This window comes from Erinaceus europaeus, chromosome 8, assembly GCF_950295315.1.
Source record: "Erinaceus europaeus chromosome 8, mEriEur2.1, whole genome shotgun sequence".
In the NCBI taxonomy this organism is placed as follows: Eukaryota; Metazoa; Chordata; class Mammalia; order Eulipotyphla; family Erinaceidae; genus Erinaceus; species Erinaceus europaeus.
Genome location: NC_080169.1, coordinates 7,868,035 through 7,886,597, shown reverse-complemented (window position 1 = coordinate 7,886,597; position 18,563 = coordinate 7,868,035). Strand labels below are relative to the sequence as shown.

The window sequence follows — 18,563 nt, the reverse complement described above, 5'->3', positions numbered from 1 at the left end:
TGCTCTCCTGCTCTCGTGCAGCCTTCCCCCTACGAGTGGAGACCGGGGACTTGAACTTGCACAGTAAGGTGTGCTTTCTACTGGGTGTACCACCACCCCTTCTATTTCTGGTTTACTATTAATAAGGATAGGATGATTTACATTTATTAAATTGTTGGGTATATGCACTTAAGAAACATTCTCTTTTTTTTAAGTGTTTATTCCCTTTTGTTGCCCTTGTTTTATTTTTATAGTTATTGATGTCATTGTTGTTGGATAGGACAGAGAGAAATGGAGAGAGGAGGGGAAGACAGAGAAGGGGAGAGAAAGATAGACACCTGCAGACCTGCTTCACCACCTGTGAAGCGACTCCCCTTCAGGTGGGGAGCCAGGAGCTCGAACCGGGATCCTTCTGCCGGTCCTTGTGCTCCACGTGCACTTAACCTGCTGCGCTACCACCTGACTCCCGAAACCTTATTTCTTTTAAATTTATTGTCTTGGGTGGTACTTTATAGTGTTACTTTATAGACTAGGCATTGTTTTTTTTTTTTTTTGCTTATCTATTTTAATTTTTTTTATTAGTGATTAAATTTTTTTGTGTGTGATTTAATTTTTAATGTGCTTTTGGGGATCATTGGCCCTGGCTTTCCATATGCACAATACTGCTGAACCCCTCTCTGAACATATATATATATATATATATATATATATATATAATTTTTTTTTTCTTTTTAGAGAGTTGAGAAAGATGCCGAATGTTTTACCATCCATAGAGTTCATTTGATGATGTCCAGGCATAATCTCATGTGGCACATGGCATCAAACCCAGGCCCCCAATGCCTGCTAAGTCATGTGCTTTGCCCAGTGAGACATCTATCACCATTTTAAAATAAAAAAAATATTTTTAGATGTTTTATTCACGTTAATAGCATTGAGAGAAACAGAGAGAGAAAGAGACCAGAGTGCTGCTCAGCTCTGGCTCATGGTGGTGCCGCGGATTGAATCTGGGACCTCAGAGCCTCAGGCACACAAACCATGATGCTGTCTCCCCCCCAGCCCCAATTAGAAACTTTTTCACTGCGGAGAACTTTGAATCTTATGTAGACAATAGAACATTGGTGTATGCTTGAATGGCAAAGCCACATTCTTTTGTTATGACCCACTGCTCATGGTAACTGAAGTACTGACTGACTAATACTGTAACTGGTCAGAATGGAATGTAGACATACCCAAGAATGAATGAAAGTCGTCAAGGTTTGTATTTTGGCTAGTGATGTATTTATCATGAGGGTGATTATCAGAATATATTGAATTAATTGAGTAATGTTAATTTTTATATATATATATTTTTTTTTATATTTATTTTTCCTTTTGTTGCCCATGTTTTTCATTGTTGTTGTAGTTATTGTTGTTATTGATGTCGTTTGTTGTTGGATAGGACAGAGAGAAATGGAGAGAGGAGGGAAAGACAGAGGGGGGGAGAAAGATAAGACACCTGCAGACCTGCTTTACTGCCTCCAGCAGGTAGGGAGCCGGGGGCTCGAACCGGGATCCTTAAGCTGGTCCTTCTTGCACTTTGTGCCACGTGCGCTTAACCTGCTGCACTACCGCCCGACTCCCGAGTAATGTTAATTTTTGAGTAAGCTGAAAAATTTTAAATGAATATTTTTTGTTTTATTTATTCATTTACTTATGGCATAGAGATAGAAATTGAGAGTGGGGTAGATAGAGAAGGAGAGAGAAAGAAAAACAGCTGCAGCCCTGCTGTCACTACTCATGAAGCTTCTTCCCAGCAGGTGAGGACTGGGGGCTTGAACCCAGGTTCTCCTGCAGTAACGTGCACCCAACCAGGTGCATTATCACTTGGCCCCTTAAATGTATTTTTATTAGTGACTTCATAATGCTTTATAGACCATAAGATTTCAGGGATAGAGTTCCACACTGCACCACCAATGCAGTTTTCTGCACCCCATCAACCACCATAGTCTTCACAAAGTCATACGGAAAGCTTGCTTACTTTTTTTTGTTTTGTTTGCTTCTCTGTGTGTTTCAATTCTCTGTATTGCATATGTGAGAGAAACCATCATATGGTTGTCTAAGTTGAAAACTTATTTACTATTTGCTTAAAAAATATTTTTAGATCTGAGGAGACAGCATAATGGTTATACGGAAGACTATCATGCCTGAGGCTCTGAGGCCTCAGGTTCAATCCTCAGGACACCATAATCCAAAGCTGAGCAGTGCTCTGGTATAAGTAATTTATTCATTTTAACGAGAGTCAGTGAGTGAGTGAGTGAGTGAGAGAGAGAGAGAGAGAGAGAGGGAAATACCAAAGCACTTCTGTCTTGTGGTGATGCAGGAATTGAACCTGGGATCTCAGAGCCCCAGGCGTGAAAGTCTTCTGCATAATAACCATTATGCTGTCATTCCAACCTTATATATCACATTTCATTCTACTATCGCTAGAATCATTTTTAAGTTAGAGGTACTTATTTGGTGAATCTCAGCTAAATTAGTTAGGATTTTACTTTTGAAATATATTTCACTACTATAATATGTATATGGTAATTGACCATTTTAGAAGAGATCTCAAGTTTCGGGGTCTTTTGCTTCAATTTATGTTTTGTCTCTTTGATAAATGTGTAGAAACTGTTGGAACGAACCCGTGCCAGGCGAGAGAATCTTCAGAGGAAAATGGCTGAGAGACCCATCCCAGCAGCAAGGTCTGGTGTTCACACTAAGAGAACCAGAGAGCCGCTGTCAGAAGCAAGTAACCAACAACCTCTGTCTGGTGGAGAAGGTAAGAGACTTTGTGGCGGTGGCCTGGGAGGTGGTGCACTAGAAGTCTTATGTATTTGCAAGCATGAAGTCTCAAGTGATAACTGTTTTTCATATTGCAGTCAATAACCACTCAGTAATTTCATATTCTAATTTTGAGAGATTTAATATATATATATATTATACTTTTTTTACTAGAGCACTGCTCAGCTTTGGTTTATAGTGGTGTGGGGGTTACACCTAGGACTTTGGAGCCTCAGGCATGAGAGTCTCCTTTCATAACCATTATGCTGTCTCCCCCCACCCACATGTGTATATATCTTTATAATAAATGTAGTAAAGGATAAAGGAGTATTACAGTGTTTTATAGTAAGAAGTAGAGTGCTACAAAGAAGCAGAGATGAAGACCTAGGTTTAACCTCTTTTACTTTGGAAGCTAGCCATAGAATGAGAAATTATTCTCAGTTATTTGTTTATTCGTTTTAAAAACAGGGAGGGAGATGGGTAAGTACATTATATAACTACTGGACTCATCTAGGAAGGTAGACACCAGGCCTAAGCTCAGGGCCTTCTATTTTCACTTTGAAATGCTTACACAGTTATATACTGAGTTCTGTGTACTTGAAAATTAATGATGGGAACTGTAATTTTGATGCCTAGCTGGGAATATTTAATGTTTACTGTAAGAATTTTAAACTTGAATAATTCTATATTTCTGCCTGGTGGTAGTGCATGTTAAAATTAGACGACTTAGGGAGTCAGGCAGTAGCACAGCAGGTTAAGTGCATGTGGTGCGAAGTGCAAGAACCTGCGTAAGGATCCTGGTTCGAGCCCCTGGCTCCCCACCTGTAGGGGTGTTGCTTCACAAATGGTGAAGCAGGTCTTCAGATGTCTTTCTCTCTCCTTCTCTGTCTTCCCCTCCTCTCCCCCTTTCTCTCTGTTCTATCTAACAACGTTATCAATAACAACAATAACTACAACAACAATAAAAAAACAAGGACAACAAAAGGGAAAATAAATAAATAAATAAAAAAAAATTAGAATACTCCCCCCAAATTCGATAAGTTTGCCGAAAATAGATACATAGTAGGACAGAAGATAAGGACATTTCATGGTATACATTTACTTAGATTGGTGTCTATGGGGACAGTCATGACTTCCCACAAATAATCCATTTGTTGTGGCATTAACAAAAACGCTTGGGTGGATAGCCAGTGAAACCGGCCACATGTGGAATTTACATTCTTACTCTAAAGAGTTAGTATATTAGAACTCATCTCTGGGTAGAAAGGATATATAAATTATGTGTGAGTAGGTCCTTTTTATTACATATATATATATGTATATATATATATATATATATATATATATATGTTCTTAATTTTTAAAAAATATTTATTTCCTTTTGTTGCCCTTGTTATTTTATTGTTATAGTGATTGTTATTGTTATTGATGTCTTTGTTGTTGGATAGGACAGAGAGAAATGGAGAGAGGAGGGGAAGACAGAGAGGGGGAGAAAGATAGACACCTACAGACCTGCTTCACCACTTGTGAAGCAACTCCCCTGCAGGTGGGGAGCCAGGGGGCTCGAACCGAGAACCTTACGCCGGTCCTTGTGCTTTGTGCCACGTGCGCTTAACCTACTGTGCTACCACTGGACTCCTGAGTAGCTCCTTTTTTATAGAGCTTTAAATTTTGTCTTTTAGGTGTTCATGGGAAGTTGAAGTGTGAAATGTTATTAGATATTTATGCTGATGAATTTGTTTGGTCAGATAATTCAGTTACTTTTTTCGGTTCTCTTTTTGCTAAGCCTTAAGCCCAGTCTTTCTCTGCCCTGGCATATTACTGTGTGTGAAGATTGCTTTAGAAGAAGAAACATCCTTTCTCCCCATTCCTATATCTTCTTAGGCAGGTTACTTAATTTCTTTGGGTTTGATTTTTTTTTTTTTTTTTGCCCCCTATCAGAGCACAGCTCTGGTTCAGCTCTGGTTTATGGTGGTGCAGGGGACTGAACCTGGGACTTCAGATCCTCAGGCATGAGAGTCTCTTTGCATAACTATTATGCTATTTCTCCCACCTGCTTATTACTATTTTTTTTTAGATCTGAGAATGAGGTATAGATTATAAAATAGTTTAACTGATAGAGCACATCTTATGATGGGAGAGGCTGAGTGCTGGCACCACATAGGTTGGTGGAACTGTGCTATGTTGTCTCTCTGTCTCTTCTGCTCTCTTCTCCCATAAAATAAAAAGAATGAAAAATTTGGGCCAGAGAGGCTGCACAGTGATGCTATGTATACAGGAGACAGTGAGTTCATTCTCAGCTACCACGTAAGATTAATAAATGTAAAAAATAAATAAATAAATAAACAGACAAATAACAGCAGTAAGGTGACTGGGTTTTTGAATCATTGAAATCCACTAGGATATTTGTTTCATGTCTGTGTGCATTTCTTATGATTACGTAACATATACATATATCTTGAGAATGTTATTTTATCTTCATTCTGATTTTTTCTTTTTTTTTATACTTTTTTTTTTATATATTTATTTTTTCCCTTTTGTTGCCCTTGTTGTTTTATTGTTGTAGTTATTATTGTTGTTGTTGTTGTTGGATAGGACAGAGAGAAATGGAGAGAGGGAGGGGAAGACAGAGAGGAGGAGAGAAAGATAGACACCTGCAGACCTGCTTCACCACCTGTGAAGCGACTCCCCTGCAGGTGGGGAGCCGGGGTTCAAACCGGGATCCTTATACCGGTCTTTGTGCTTTGCGCCACCTGCGCTTAGCCCGCTGTACTACAGCCCAACTCCCCTGATTTTTTCTTTTTGTTTTCTTTTCTCCTCTATCTATCTATCTATCTTTCTTTTTTTTTTGCCTGCACCATGAATCCACTGCTCCTGGAGGCTGTTTTTTCCCCTTTTGTTGTCCTTGTTTTATCGTTGTTGTGGTTATTGTTGTTGATGCCGTTGTTGTTGGGTAGGACAGAGAGAAATGGAGAGAGGAGGGAAGACAGAGGGGGAGAGAAAGACAGACACCTGCAGACCTGTTTCACCACTTGTGAAGCGACCCCCCTGCAGGTGGGGAGCTGGGGGCTCGAACCGGGATCCTTATGTTGGCCCCTGCACTTGGTGCCATGTGCGATTAACCTGCTGTACTACCACCCTCTCCCCTCCCCCTGTTCTGATTTTTTCAAGATAGATAGACATTTTCTGTTTGCTGAAAAAGAAGTTTTCCATATTATGTTTGCAAGTTTTGAAAGTAAAATGTTGTGTATTTCCTCTTCTACATAAAATTATTTAAAGAGCCTCTATGTTTGTCTTACTTCCCCCCCCCTTCAATTTCTCTCTCTTATCAAGGAAAACAATGCATTTTTAAAAAGCCATTTAAAAAGTGACAGACATACATGTTATTTTCTCAATTTGTTAGCTTCACCCAGCGCTGTTTTTTTTTTTTTTCCCCATGCTGTGAGAACTTAGAGTTTTTGTTTTGTTTTGTGATCTAGAGAAATCTTGTACAAAACTGTCACCACCTAAAAAACGCTGTTCTGACAACACCGAAGTGGAAGTTTCTAACTTGGAAAATGAACAACCAGTTGAGATTGTTGCTGCCAAACCCTGTTCTTCAAGACCTCTGTCTCCTCAGGGACAACCACAAGTACCCACTTCTGTCTGTGAGCCTCCGGCGGCCCCCACTTCGATGGTGGGTGTGAGGACAGGGCTGAACTCACAGCTGGAAACAGCTGCAGCTTCTTCCATTAAAACACGAATGCAGAAACTGGCAGAGCAAAGGCGTCACTGGGATAATGATATGACCGGTATGTATTATACAGAAGTATAATCCTGAGGTTGTTTTAGTAAGGCTCATCTTGGTATGTTGAAAATGTTGTCAATTACGTATAGAAAGTAAAGGCTTTTTTTAAAATCCATAGCCTGAGTATGCTTTGCTCACAGATATTTTTGTATTTTAGTAATATATTTATTTATTGGTTTTATTCTCATTGAAGTATTTGGTGTGGTTCTTTTTTATAATTAAAAAATTTTTTTTTATTATATTGATTGATTGAATGGAAACAGGAGTTGCGAGGGAGGAGGTTGATAGGGAGGGAGAGAGACAGAGAGACACCTGCAACACTCCTTCACCACCTGTGAAGCTTTCCCCCTGCAGGTGGGGACCTAGAGTTTGAACCTGAGTCATCGATGGCACACTGTAACATGCTCGCTTAACTGGGTGTGCCACCACCTGGCCTCCATGTTGTGGTTCTTTAGTTCACAGAAACTTTATCTGGTAGCAAAAATACCCTGTATTTGCAAAGTAGAGAATATTCAGTACTCAGCATTATAAATACATTGTTGACCTTTAACCCTATATTCAATAACTCATATTTCATAGATTCACTAATTAAATAAACTTCACTGAGGATGGTGGCCATGTTGTTTAATATAGAAGGAGAAAACACGGGAGTCGGGCGGTAGTGCAGTGGGTTAAGCGCAGGTGGCACAAAGCGCAATGACTGGCATAAGGATCCCGGTTTGAGCCCTGACTCCCCACCTGCAGGGGAGTCGCTTCACAGGCGGTGAAGCAGGTCTGCAGGTGTCTGTCTTTCTCTCCCCCTCTCTGTCTTCCCCTCCTCTCTCCATTTCTCTCTGTCCTGTCCAACACCAACATCAATAATAACAATAATAACTACAACAATAAAACAACAAGGGCAACAAAAGGGAATAAATAAATATTTAAAAAATAAAAAAAAAGGAGAAAACACTTGCTGAATTACTACAAATTGCATGATTCTGTTGAGATAGTGGAAGTAGATGAATGACCTGGTCTGTGCCCCTCATAAGCCTACAGTTACATGGAGAAACTGAGAAGCAAACTGGAAGCCATGCCACAGGGTTATCTGCACAGTGACAGTTTCATTATCTACTGCCTTGCTTCACAAAGAGCCTTGGAATGACCTGATAAATTGTCTCCATGATAAGATGGAAAGTAAGGAAATCAGAGTGAAAAGAAAGTAGGAGGGAAGAAAAGAGAGAAGTGAAGACTACATTCAGTTGATCAAATAAAGCTCTTTAAAAAAAAAATTTTTTTTTTAAATTATCTTTATTTATTGGATAGAGACAGTCAGCAATTGAGAGGGAAGGGAGTGACATAGAGGGAGAGAGACAGAGAGACACTACAGCCCTGCTTCACCACTCGCAAAGCTTTCCCCCTGCAGGTGGGGACCGGGGGCTTGAACCTGGGTCCTTCCTTGTGCATTCTAACATGTGCACTCAACCAGGTGCGCCACAACCTGGCCCCAAATAAAAGGTCTTAAGGCTCTTTACATTTATGGGATATGGTTCTGATCTTCTCAGCAGCCAATGCAAAGAAGTGAAGTACTATCAGTTACATGTTAAATGTTGTAAGGTGAAATTAATGCAGCAGTTATACTGAAACCTAAGAGAACTTTGTCTTTTTCTCTGTGTTCCTCAGATGACTTTATGGGAGCTAGTCAATATGTAATATTTATTCCTCAAGGTAGCCAGATGGCCTGACTTGAAGCTCAGTTCACTAAAAATCCATTTCAGAGTCAGTGCAGATGGCTAGCTCAATGGTGACGGGGCCTTATCCAAGAAAGCATTCCTTAAATTTTGGCCTTCAGCCCAGCTCCTTTGAGCCAGAATCGTTCAGACCATTGCACTGGAATTACAGGTGTATGGTAGAACCATAGGATTTGCTTTTTCTTTTCTTCTTTTGTAAAAACAGTGTAGGCAATTCTAATGCACAGCCAGAACCGAGACCCAGTGACCTCAAGAAATAAGTGAATTACATGTATTTCAGGCAGTTTTCCATAAATGTTGATTCTTTCACTAAAATTGGACAACGGTAAGTTTTAGATTGTATACTTTCTGGCAGCAATGATGATCTCTAGAATAAACACCATGGAAAGTGTTAAGCATTCTAAATAATTTTGCTCTGCAGTAGGGTAGTTCTCATCACACCATAAGAGATGGATACTACTCTTTGTTATGAAAGAAAAAACTGGATTCTCTCCTGCCTATAGTCAGCAGCCAAAATTCAAACTCCGGTTTGACTCCTGGGCTTAGTTTTTGCCTGCTGTGACATGTAAGAATTGCAAATATTACAGGCTGGCACTAAGACCTACTAATTGTGGCAGTTGGTGGGGCTAGCCATACTTCTCTATACTGCCTGGGAAAGCAAATGGGAAAATGCACCTGAAAGGGAGAATGTGTCTTTTCTAGGACATATATGGTTGCAAAATCCTGATTTCCTTAAAAAAAAAAAAGAGAGAGAGAGAGAGAGAGAGAGAGAGGGAATAACATAATTTTTTTGTGTGTGGTCACAAGACCAAAGCCCTGAACATTTTAGAGCATAATTCATTACAGCACTGATTTTGAAGATTTTTGAAGCAAATGTTAACAAATGACTTTCAGTCTTGAAAAGAAATTATATTAAGGTATCTATCTAAGGGAGAGTATCTAATTTTAGCAATTAAAATTGTAGATGAAATGTAATGAATGGTTTAGTGAGTGTTAAACATGACTGTGGTCGTAAGCTAGTTAAGTGTTATACTAAAATAGAAATATATTTTAGTATAATACTTCTAACAGATTGTTAATGCTAGAGGTCTATTCTATTCATTCTTGTTTTTATTTATTTATTTATTTAATTTATTTATTCCCTTTTGTTGCCCTTGTTGTTTTATTGTTGTAGTTATTATTGTTGTATTTGTTGGATAGGACAGAGAGAAATGGAGAGAGGAGGGGAAGACAGAGAGGGGGAGAGAAAGATAGACACCTGCAGACCTACTTCACCGCTTGTGAAGCGACTCCCCTGCAGGTGGGGAGTCAGGGCTCGAACCAGGATCCTCATGCCGGTCCTTGTGCTTTGCGCCACCTGCGCTTAACCTGCTGTGCTACAGCCCGACTCCCCTATTCTATTTATTCTTAAAATGTGGAAATAAAACTCTCATCAGCCTAGAAGACAGGGCTTACTCTAAGGAAATTAATAAAGGTATACAAATGGATTTTAAGTAAGAGTTTATTATTTTCTTTAATTTGATAGGACAGAGAGAAGGGAGTGGGAGAGAGAGGGAGAGGAAGTGAGAGACACTTGCAGTACTGCTTCACCACTTGTGAAGCTTCCTTCCCTGCAGGTGGGGATTAGAGGCTTGAACTGGATCCTTGTGCATGGCAGGTGTGTGCTCAACCAGGTGTGCCACTGCCCAGCACCAAAGGTTTTTTTTTTTCCTCTTATGGGAAAGTGATTCTCATGCAAGTGGGACAACTGATTTTAACTTTGAAAATCAGCTGGCTTCAGAGAGGGGAGTTTTAAGCAGAAGCCATAGAAGGTCTAGAAAACACAGTACCCATGAACATGATTTGTGTTCCAAGAATTGGAATCTTGGTATATACAATGCATGTGGTCGAAAAAGCAAGAGATATATTTGAAGAAAGCAAGGTCCAAAGCATGTGGAATTTAGCCAGGAGGTTAATGAGTGGGGGAGTACTGGGAGACCTTAGGCCTGTCAACCTTTTGGAAGGATCACTCTGCCAGCAGAATTGAGGCAAGAGGTAACAGTGCAGCTCTGAGGGTGAAAGACTGGTTACATATAATTCAGTATACACTGATGAAAGCCTATGCAGGCGAAGAGAGGTTTAGGAGGAGAAAGAATCTGCAGGACTGAATTGGGTGGTAGAGGGCAAGGGAGGTGAGTGGAAGAGGTCATGAGGAGGACTGGCATATTTCAGATAATTTAAACTTCAGCTATGCTGGTTGTGGTGCCCAGGGGGATAGCCACGTGGATGTAGTAGGTAGGCAGAAGGAGACCATAAAGAGTAGAGCCAACGACCAATCTAGCAGAGGACGATGTCACAAATGAGAGGAAAGTGTTTACAAAGGATAGCTTAGCACCTGTGACAGTAGCAAAAGCAACCCTGGGCAGAAGATGGGTTGAGGTGAGTTAATTGGTGAGTGAATTTTGGATATTTTGTTCAAGGAGCAGCAGTAATTAAGTGAGTGTGTCTGTTGAGATGGTTTCCATTTTAAGATAAAAGGGTCTTGAGTATATTTTTGTTAAAGGAAAAAAAATTGTAGAGAGGACGAGCCAGGGCCTTGAGGAAGTTTTGAAAGTTTCTTTAAAAATCCCAAGTAGAGGACTAGGGAGAATGCATAATGGTTATGTAGAAAGATTTTTGGGCCTAACATATCAAAGGTCCCAGGTTCAACCCCCAACACCACCATAAGCCAGAGGTGTGCTGAGCTCTGGTGGAAAAATGAAAAATAAACAAATAAGTTTAAGCAAAGAACTAAGCCAGCAAGCTGCAGGAGGGATACTTTTTCCATTGGCTGAACTTGTAGAATAGACGGGTCATGAATTTTGACTTTAAATATACTCATATATTGCTTATATTAAGTGTTGCTACTGGAAATTTATTTCCAAATGAAGTAGCCTTGCAGAAAAACGTTGTTTAACCCTGTGATTTCCAACACTGTAGTGACTGTCTATTATAGATTTAATTTAAATTAATCTAAGTAAAATGAAGTTTCTTAATTTCTCTAGTCATTTCAAGTGCTTACTAAGCACATTTGTCTAGTAGTTACTGTACTAGACAGTATGAATATAGACCGTTTTCACTGAACAAAGCCCTATTGTATACTGCTGGTCTAATTAATTTTAGTCTAAAACTAAAAGATCTGGGGAATCCATAGATAAAAACAATTGCACAATAAAATGATTGCCTGAATTTAAATCTCAATAAGAGCTATTTTCCTGGCTAATAGGAAATGAAGTCAACTCAGAATTTGGTCCAGATGTGGCATCTCCATGCATGCTAGTTCCCTAAATTGAGGATAAGGAGGCCTAATGAGTTCACCACTACCTTCAAGTGGCACCTTCCTGACTCATTAGCTTGGGTGGAATTTAAGTACTTTTCAGGTGTGAGGACAGATGTGCAACATGGCTTCTGAACTTGTTCTTGGAAACCAATACATCTTTTATCTTGGCAATCTTGGTAGTATGTGAAAATAGTATACATTAAAACCCAGAGTTCTTAAGACAACACTATCTGACTTTTACCTTCCAGCAGATCACCTAGTTCATGAATTTGAAATACTAAGCTGTCTTGCCAGCCTCCTCCCATCTGTCTAATTGATGGCATGTGCCTAACCCTTGTTTCTTTTTCACTTTGTTATTGGATTGTAGAAATTATCTTGATCTTTAAATTATAAGCCCCAAGGGATGACCCATCAATAATTTATTCTCTGGAAGCTTACAGCCTTTTCTTAGATAAGCAATTAGCTTTGTTTGAGAAGATTCTAATATTTCTAGGGACTGAATGATTGTTGGATATCAAGACAAGAAAAGATAAAAATACATATTTCAGTTATTACTAAGTTGTATTATTTATTTATCAACTAATAAGTTATGTTTTAATATTAATCTCATTTGCTAACATATCTTCATGTATGCATAGTTGTTATAACTGAACACTTCAAAAATTGATGAGAAATGTAAATTTTCTTTTTAAAAATTATTTTATTTACTTATTATTGGATAGCGACAGAGAGAAATTGAGAGGGGAAGGGAGATAGAGAGGGAAAGAGACCATTCGTGGCGCTCTCCCCCTGCAGGTAGGGACCAGCTGCTTGAACTTGGGGTCCTTGTGCACTGTAATTCGAGCACTTAACCAGGTGTGCCACTACCCGGTCCCCATGCATTTTCTTATGTGTGACTTCTTATATTGGTATTTGTTTAGCAGCTAAATCTAATAAGAAGGTTTTCAGAAAGTAACCAATAAAACAGAAAAAAAATCTGTGGAATACGTAACTGTAAATTGAGCAGTGTTACATAATACCACTAATTTTGAAAATATAGCCAAAATGTATGTTATTGTGTAGCTTTTACAAGCCACTAAAACAGCAAAAAGAAAAAAGATTTGGATTAAAAATCATCTGATTTGAAAAGATAGTATTATTAAACATTTGGGTAGTTTCCTGCATACACTTTTCTTCTCAACCTATTAACCTCTTCTTAATTTCTGAAGAGTGATTCAGATGTTACATGTATAACTTTTAAGCATTTTTCTTCCCCCAAAAAACATTTTCAGATGATCTGCCTGAAAGCTCGCTCAAGTCACCAATGCCACCAGAGCAAAAGGTTGCCTCCCCTCCCAAACCAACTTTTTCAGATGCCTCAGCAACTCCAGTTGGGAGAAGAGGCCGTCTGGCCAACCTTGCCGCTACTATTTGCTCCTGGGAAGATGATGTAAATTACTCATCTGCGAAGCAGAACAGTGCACAAGAACAGCCTGGTACTGCTTGTTTATCCAAATTTTCCTCTGCAAGCGCAGCATCTGCTCGGATCAATAGCGGCAGTGTTCAGCAGGAAGCTACATGCTGTTCTCAGAAGGATGGCGCCGCTTCCTTGAATAAAGCCCCGACATCCAGTGCTGCCGGCACAGCTTTGAGTAAGGCTGCGATTTCCAGTTCTGTGGTAAGTCAGTGTAATGTCTGCCTTCGGAAAGCTTTTCTTTCTTGTTATGAGTAAAAACGTGCATACATTGATTAGTGTGTATTGATATGATTAGTGTGTATTGATATCATCCACATAGTTTTGTTTATTTTGTTTATAGCCTTTAGAATATTGGGCTCATAGAAAGTGGAAATCATAAATATGATACCCTATCTCCAGGTAAATCAGCCACTGAGTTACACTAATTCAAAGCAGTTCTCAGGTGTATAGTATGGCACTATTGGAACTTCTTTTTTAGTCATGAGGGAGAACACTAAAAACTGCGTTCATCATTAGGAAGTTTTAAGTATGTTCATAAATAAAAGCTAACAAATGTCTTTTGAAAACTAGTAACTGTAGTTACTTCTACAAGGCAAGCTACTGAAAAGAGTTCTCAAGAATGAATGAATGAATGAATGAATGAATGAATGAATGCTTTTACAGTATAACCTTTTGAAATGATCTTCAAAGAATAAAGAAGATTGTGTTCCTAAGCACTGTCTTTAAGTGTAAGCAGGTTTTGCAGTGAGATAGACCTGCATTCAGTCCCAGCTCTGCAGCGTTATTAGATGGGCTACTTTTGACAAGTCACTTAATGTTTGAAAACCTATTTTTCTATCTTTAAAGTGAGAGCTACAGGAAAAATTAAATGAACTGATGTGCATAAAACCCTAAGCATAATGCTTTACAAAGAGAAAATGCTTAGTAATTTATTATAATCAGTCCTCAACTATGTGATATGACTTTGTTGGACTAATATTGACTTAATTCAAATACTACAAGTATATCATTTCATCCACCATTAAAATGTCTAGAGATACTGGTATGACAATGTGAAAGGTACTGCCTTTTAAAATAGGTCTGACCTCCCTAAAAAAAATTACCCATCAATGTTATACGAATTAAATTACAGAGTGCAGTTTAAATAGTAGCATTATATAAGTTGACTTTTTTTTTTTCCCTTCAAATTCTTGATCTACTTTGAGAGTAAGAAATTTTTTGTAAGTCCACTCAGGGGCTAATAAATGAAGAGGATTTGGGTTGTGTTATGCTTATAAGTACTGTGAATATTACTATTTACCCTAAGTTTTATATTTCAGAAGGCTGCTTCTTCTCCAGTAAAAGCTTCTTCAGGTTCCATCACCAGTGCTAAAAATTGTGACCCTCCAAATCCTGAACTACCACACAAAACTCATGTTAGTCCTCTGAAAAGAGAGGTGTCGAGACCCACTGGGAAGTCAGCTGTGTCTCAGGAAGTCCATCCCAAAGAAGAATTAACTAGAGAGACCTCTGTGCAGTCTCAGGCTAAAGACAGATCTGCAACACCAGGTTGGTTAATTTCTTACAATCTGAAGTTAACTGTTAACAGTTTTCAGGGTATATATATGTCCTACGCATTTAAAATACCCAGTGTTTGCCTGCAAACACAAATGCCTCAAAGGATCAGATGAGGCTTTTTCACAGTCAGCTTCTCAGTAAAGTAGACTAACTCACTTAAAGCACTTAACCCGCTATATATATATATATATAATATTTATTTATTATTATTTATTCCCTTTTGTTGCCCTTGTTGTTGTTTTATTGTTGTAGTTAATATTGATGTCATTGTTATTGGATAGGACAGAGAGAAATGGAGAGAGGAGGGGAAGACAGAGAGGGGGAGCGAAAGATAGACACCTGCAGACCTGCTTCACCACCTGTGAACCGACTCCCCTGCAGGTGGGGAGCCGGGGGCTTGAACCTGGATCCTTAGGCAGGTCATTGCACTTTGCGCCCCTTGCGTTACCCACTATATTTTAACAACTGAAATATATATTTTCTTCCCTTAGAAATACCATATTAGATGATATATATATATATATATATATAAACATACAATAGAAAATCACATTTTAAGGGCCTAATGGAGAAATATTTTTGTAATCAGGTATGTAAAGGAGTAGTTCTCAGATTTCACTATGAAGACACTACCAATAGCAAAGAAAAGTAAATCTGTGTGCAGATGACTAATTCCACTCACATATGTGTGCATATATACATGTAAAAGTTCAAAATTACCTGTAGCAACTTGGTGCTCCAGGAAATTCATATTCGTGACTTCTACCTTGTGACTTTTTCCACAAATTGCTGGTAGAGAAACTCGGGACTAAGAAAATATGGCTCCAATATATGGTGATAGAACAAGTACATTCTTCTAGAATTACCTTGAAGAAATTATGTGTAGATATTTAGTTTTTAATTTTATCTTCTTGAAAATATAAATTTTCTGGACATGACAGTACTGCGTAGAAGAGGAGTAGACAGAGGAGGGGGGAATTTCCTCGTTGTGGGGTAAGCACAAACCAGCAGGCAGTTTCCAGAGGCAGGACCACAGGAAGGACCAGCTGCAGTAGCATCTCCAGCTAAAACAACTAGTTAGTTGCTCCTGATTTTCTAAAGACCTGTGGAATACATGAGTTTTTTTTTGTTTGTTTGTTTTTTTATTGGCTACTAGCTATGCCAGAAATACATTGCCATGGGTTTAGACATATTTAATTTGCATTTATTCTTTTAAAAATTTTTTAAATTTATTCATTATTGGATAGAGACAGAGAGAAATTGGTAGGGGAGGGGAGAGGGAGAGACAGAGAGACACCTACAGAACCACTTTAGCACTCATGAAGTTTTCCCCAGCGGGTGGGGACCAGGGCCATGAACCTGGGTCCTCTCACATTATAATGTGTGCACTTAACCAGATGCGCCACCGCCCTGGGCCTCCTGGTCCAGTGTTTAAGCTCTGTATGATAGAGAAGAGACGCAGACACACAGAATGAAGCAGAAGCAAAGGCAAGACTCTGGAGTACTGCTCCATCCACTCACGGAGTCAGCACTGTGCTGTCATGGTGCTCCCATATGGTGCTGTGGTTTGTGCTCTCAGGCTTGTTTACTACTGGGTGAGTAGTAAACAAGCCATTTAATTTAATGTTGTTTTTTTTTTTACCACCTTTATTTAAAAAGAAAATTATTATCTTTATTTACTGGATAGAGACTGCCAGAAATCGAGAGGGAATGGGGGGATAGAGAGGAAGAGAGATACCTGCAGCCCTGCTTTACTCATGAAGCTTTCCCCCTGCAGGTGGGGATCAGAGACTTGAACCTGGGTCCTTCTGCATTGTAACATGTGCGCTCAACCAGGTGCACTACCACCCGGCCCCTAATTTAATGTTTTTAAAGAACTAAATCCCATATTTTTTTTTATTGAGAGAAAGATAGACCCGCTGTGCTCTGGCTGATGGTGGTGCTAGGGATCGAACCTGAGACCTCAAAGCTTCAGATATGAAAAGTGTTTGTATAATCACTATGCTATCTCCCTCACCCTAGAGCTTTTTTTTTTTTTTTTTTTTTTAAATAAAAATCATAATGATTACTTATTCTGAATAGTCTTCCAAAATGTGTTTTCTTTTAGGAGGAGCTGGAATTAAGCCTTTTCTGGAACGCTTTGGAGAGCGTTGCCAAGAACACAGCAAACAAAGTCCAGCTCGTAGCACACCCCAGAGAACCCCTGCCGTCACTCCAAATACCAAGGCCATCCAGGAAAGATTATTCAGGCAGAACACCTCTTCATCTACTGCCCATGTAGCCCAACAGCTCAAGCAGGTATAACACATTACTTATTGTGTGGTCTCAGCACAGAACCTAGGAAACATATGGTGAATTTATCTTGACTAAGATAAATCATATTTTGATTCTCTGTACCACTCATTTCAGAATATATAGATTGTCTTGTGGTCCATATACACTACTAATGGTTTTTTTTTTTTTTTTAATTTATTTATTTTCCCTTTTGTTGCCCTTGTTGTTTAACATTGTTGTGGTTATTGATGTCATTGTTGGATAGGACAGAGAGAAATGGAGAGAGCAGGGGAAGACCGAGAGAAGGAGAGAAAGACAGACACCTGCAGACATGCTTCACCGCTTGTGAAGCGACTCCCCTATAGGTGGGGAGCTGGGGGCTCAAACCGGGATCCTTAAGCCGGTCCTTGTGCTCTGCGCCACGTGCACTTAACCTGCTGCGCTACCGCCCGACTCCCCTACTAAAGGTTTTTTTTTAAAATGATCTTTTATTAATTCATTTATTATCAGAGACAGAAATTGAGGGGAGAAGGAAATAGTGAGAGAGACAGAGAGGCACCTGCAGCCCTGCTTCCCTCCTCCCACAAGTGGTGACCAGGGACTTGAACCTGGGTCCTTGTGTACTGTAATGTGTGCGCTCAACCAGGTGCCACCACCTGGCCCCCTATACCATTCATGGCTTAACTCTTAAGACTGAAGATAAGATAGTATTAGGGTATTATTATTCTCAAAAAAAGTACTGGTATTCTAGTAGTGTTTCATTCCCTCTCATAGGTGTGTATGTGTGATTCACCACATCCACCACCAAATTTCTGTCTTCTTCTGCTCTCAACAATCAAACAATCACACTTCTCAAAAGTTTGAGAGATAGTTTGCTTACTTTTTTTTTTTTTTTTTTTTACTTATACAGGTTTGTTTGCTTTAGCTATATTCTTTTTTTTTTTTTTTTTCAATATTTATTTTTTTTTAAAGAGACACATACAGAAAGACCAGAGTGCTGTTCAACTCTGGCTTATGGTCATACTGGGGACTGAACCTGGGACCTTGGAGTCTCAGGCATGAAAGTCTTTTAAAGCACCATTATGTTGTCTTCCCAAACCTGCTTTAGTTATATTCTTAAGCATAACACTGTTGACTTGTATATAATAGAACTTTTGATGGTTTTAGGAACGTGAGAAAGAACTGTCGTGTCTTCGTGGCCGATTTGACAAGGGCAGTTTATGGAGTGCAGAAAAAAACAAAACCACAAAAAGCGAACAAGAAACCAAGCAGGTAACGATAATGTGAAATATTAACATGGGTTCAGGTCCCGGAACATGTTATCAGGAGAGGACCTAGTGGGAGTTGAACTGTTATGTGGAAACCTGAGAAATGTTATGCGTGTACAAACTACTGTGTTTTGCTGTCAACTGTAGACCATTATTCCTCCAATAAAGATTTTTTTTTAAAAAAGAAATATAAACATGAACGTTATACTAAAGTCATGCTGGGGTGTAGGCATTCTTTCTATACTGTCCTTTTCCAGTAAACTATGCCCTGGTTTATTAACTTCTTTCTTACAATACTTTTCCCATTAATGTAACTCTTTAACATACTCATTTGTCGACCTTCTTAAAATCAAATTCAACATTTTTTTTTCACTCAAATACTTTAACTTTATTATATTCTGCTTTAATTAAGTTT

General features: G+C 39.1%; 1 protein-coding gene across 4 annotated transcripts in view; it reads left to right on the top strand.

The window, feature by feature from the left end:
- ANLN (anillin, actin binding protein) overlaps positions 1 to 18,563 on the top strand; it is a 57,915-nt gene that overhangs the window by 3,096 nt on the left and 36,256 nt on the right. For all 4 annotated transcript variants that reach the window (XM_060195869.1, XM_060195868.1, XM_060195866.1 and 1 more), the window contains exons 2-7: positions 2,626 to 2,779; positions 6,261 to 6,572; positions 12,865 to 13,250; positions 14,369 to 14,597; positions 16,714 to 16,904; positions 18,048 to 18,152. In XM_060195869.1, coding sequence (XP_060051852.1) covers positions 2,626 to 2,779; positions 6,261 to 6,572; positions 12,865 to 13,250; positions 14,369 to 14,597; positions 16,714 to 16,904; positions 18,048 to 18,152 — 1,377 coding nt within the window. The remainder of the gene's footprint in view (positions 1 to 2,625; positions 2,780 to 6,260; positions 6,573 to 12,864; positions 13,251 to 14,368; positions 14,598 to 16,713; positions 16,905 to 18,047; positions 18,153 to 18,563) is intronic.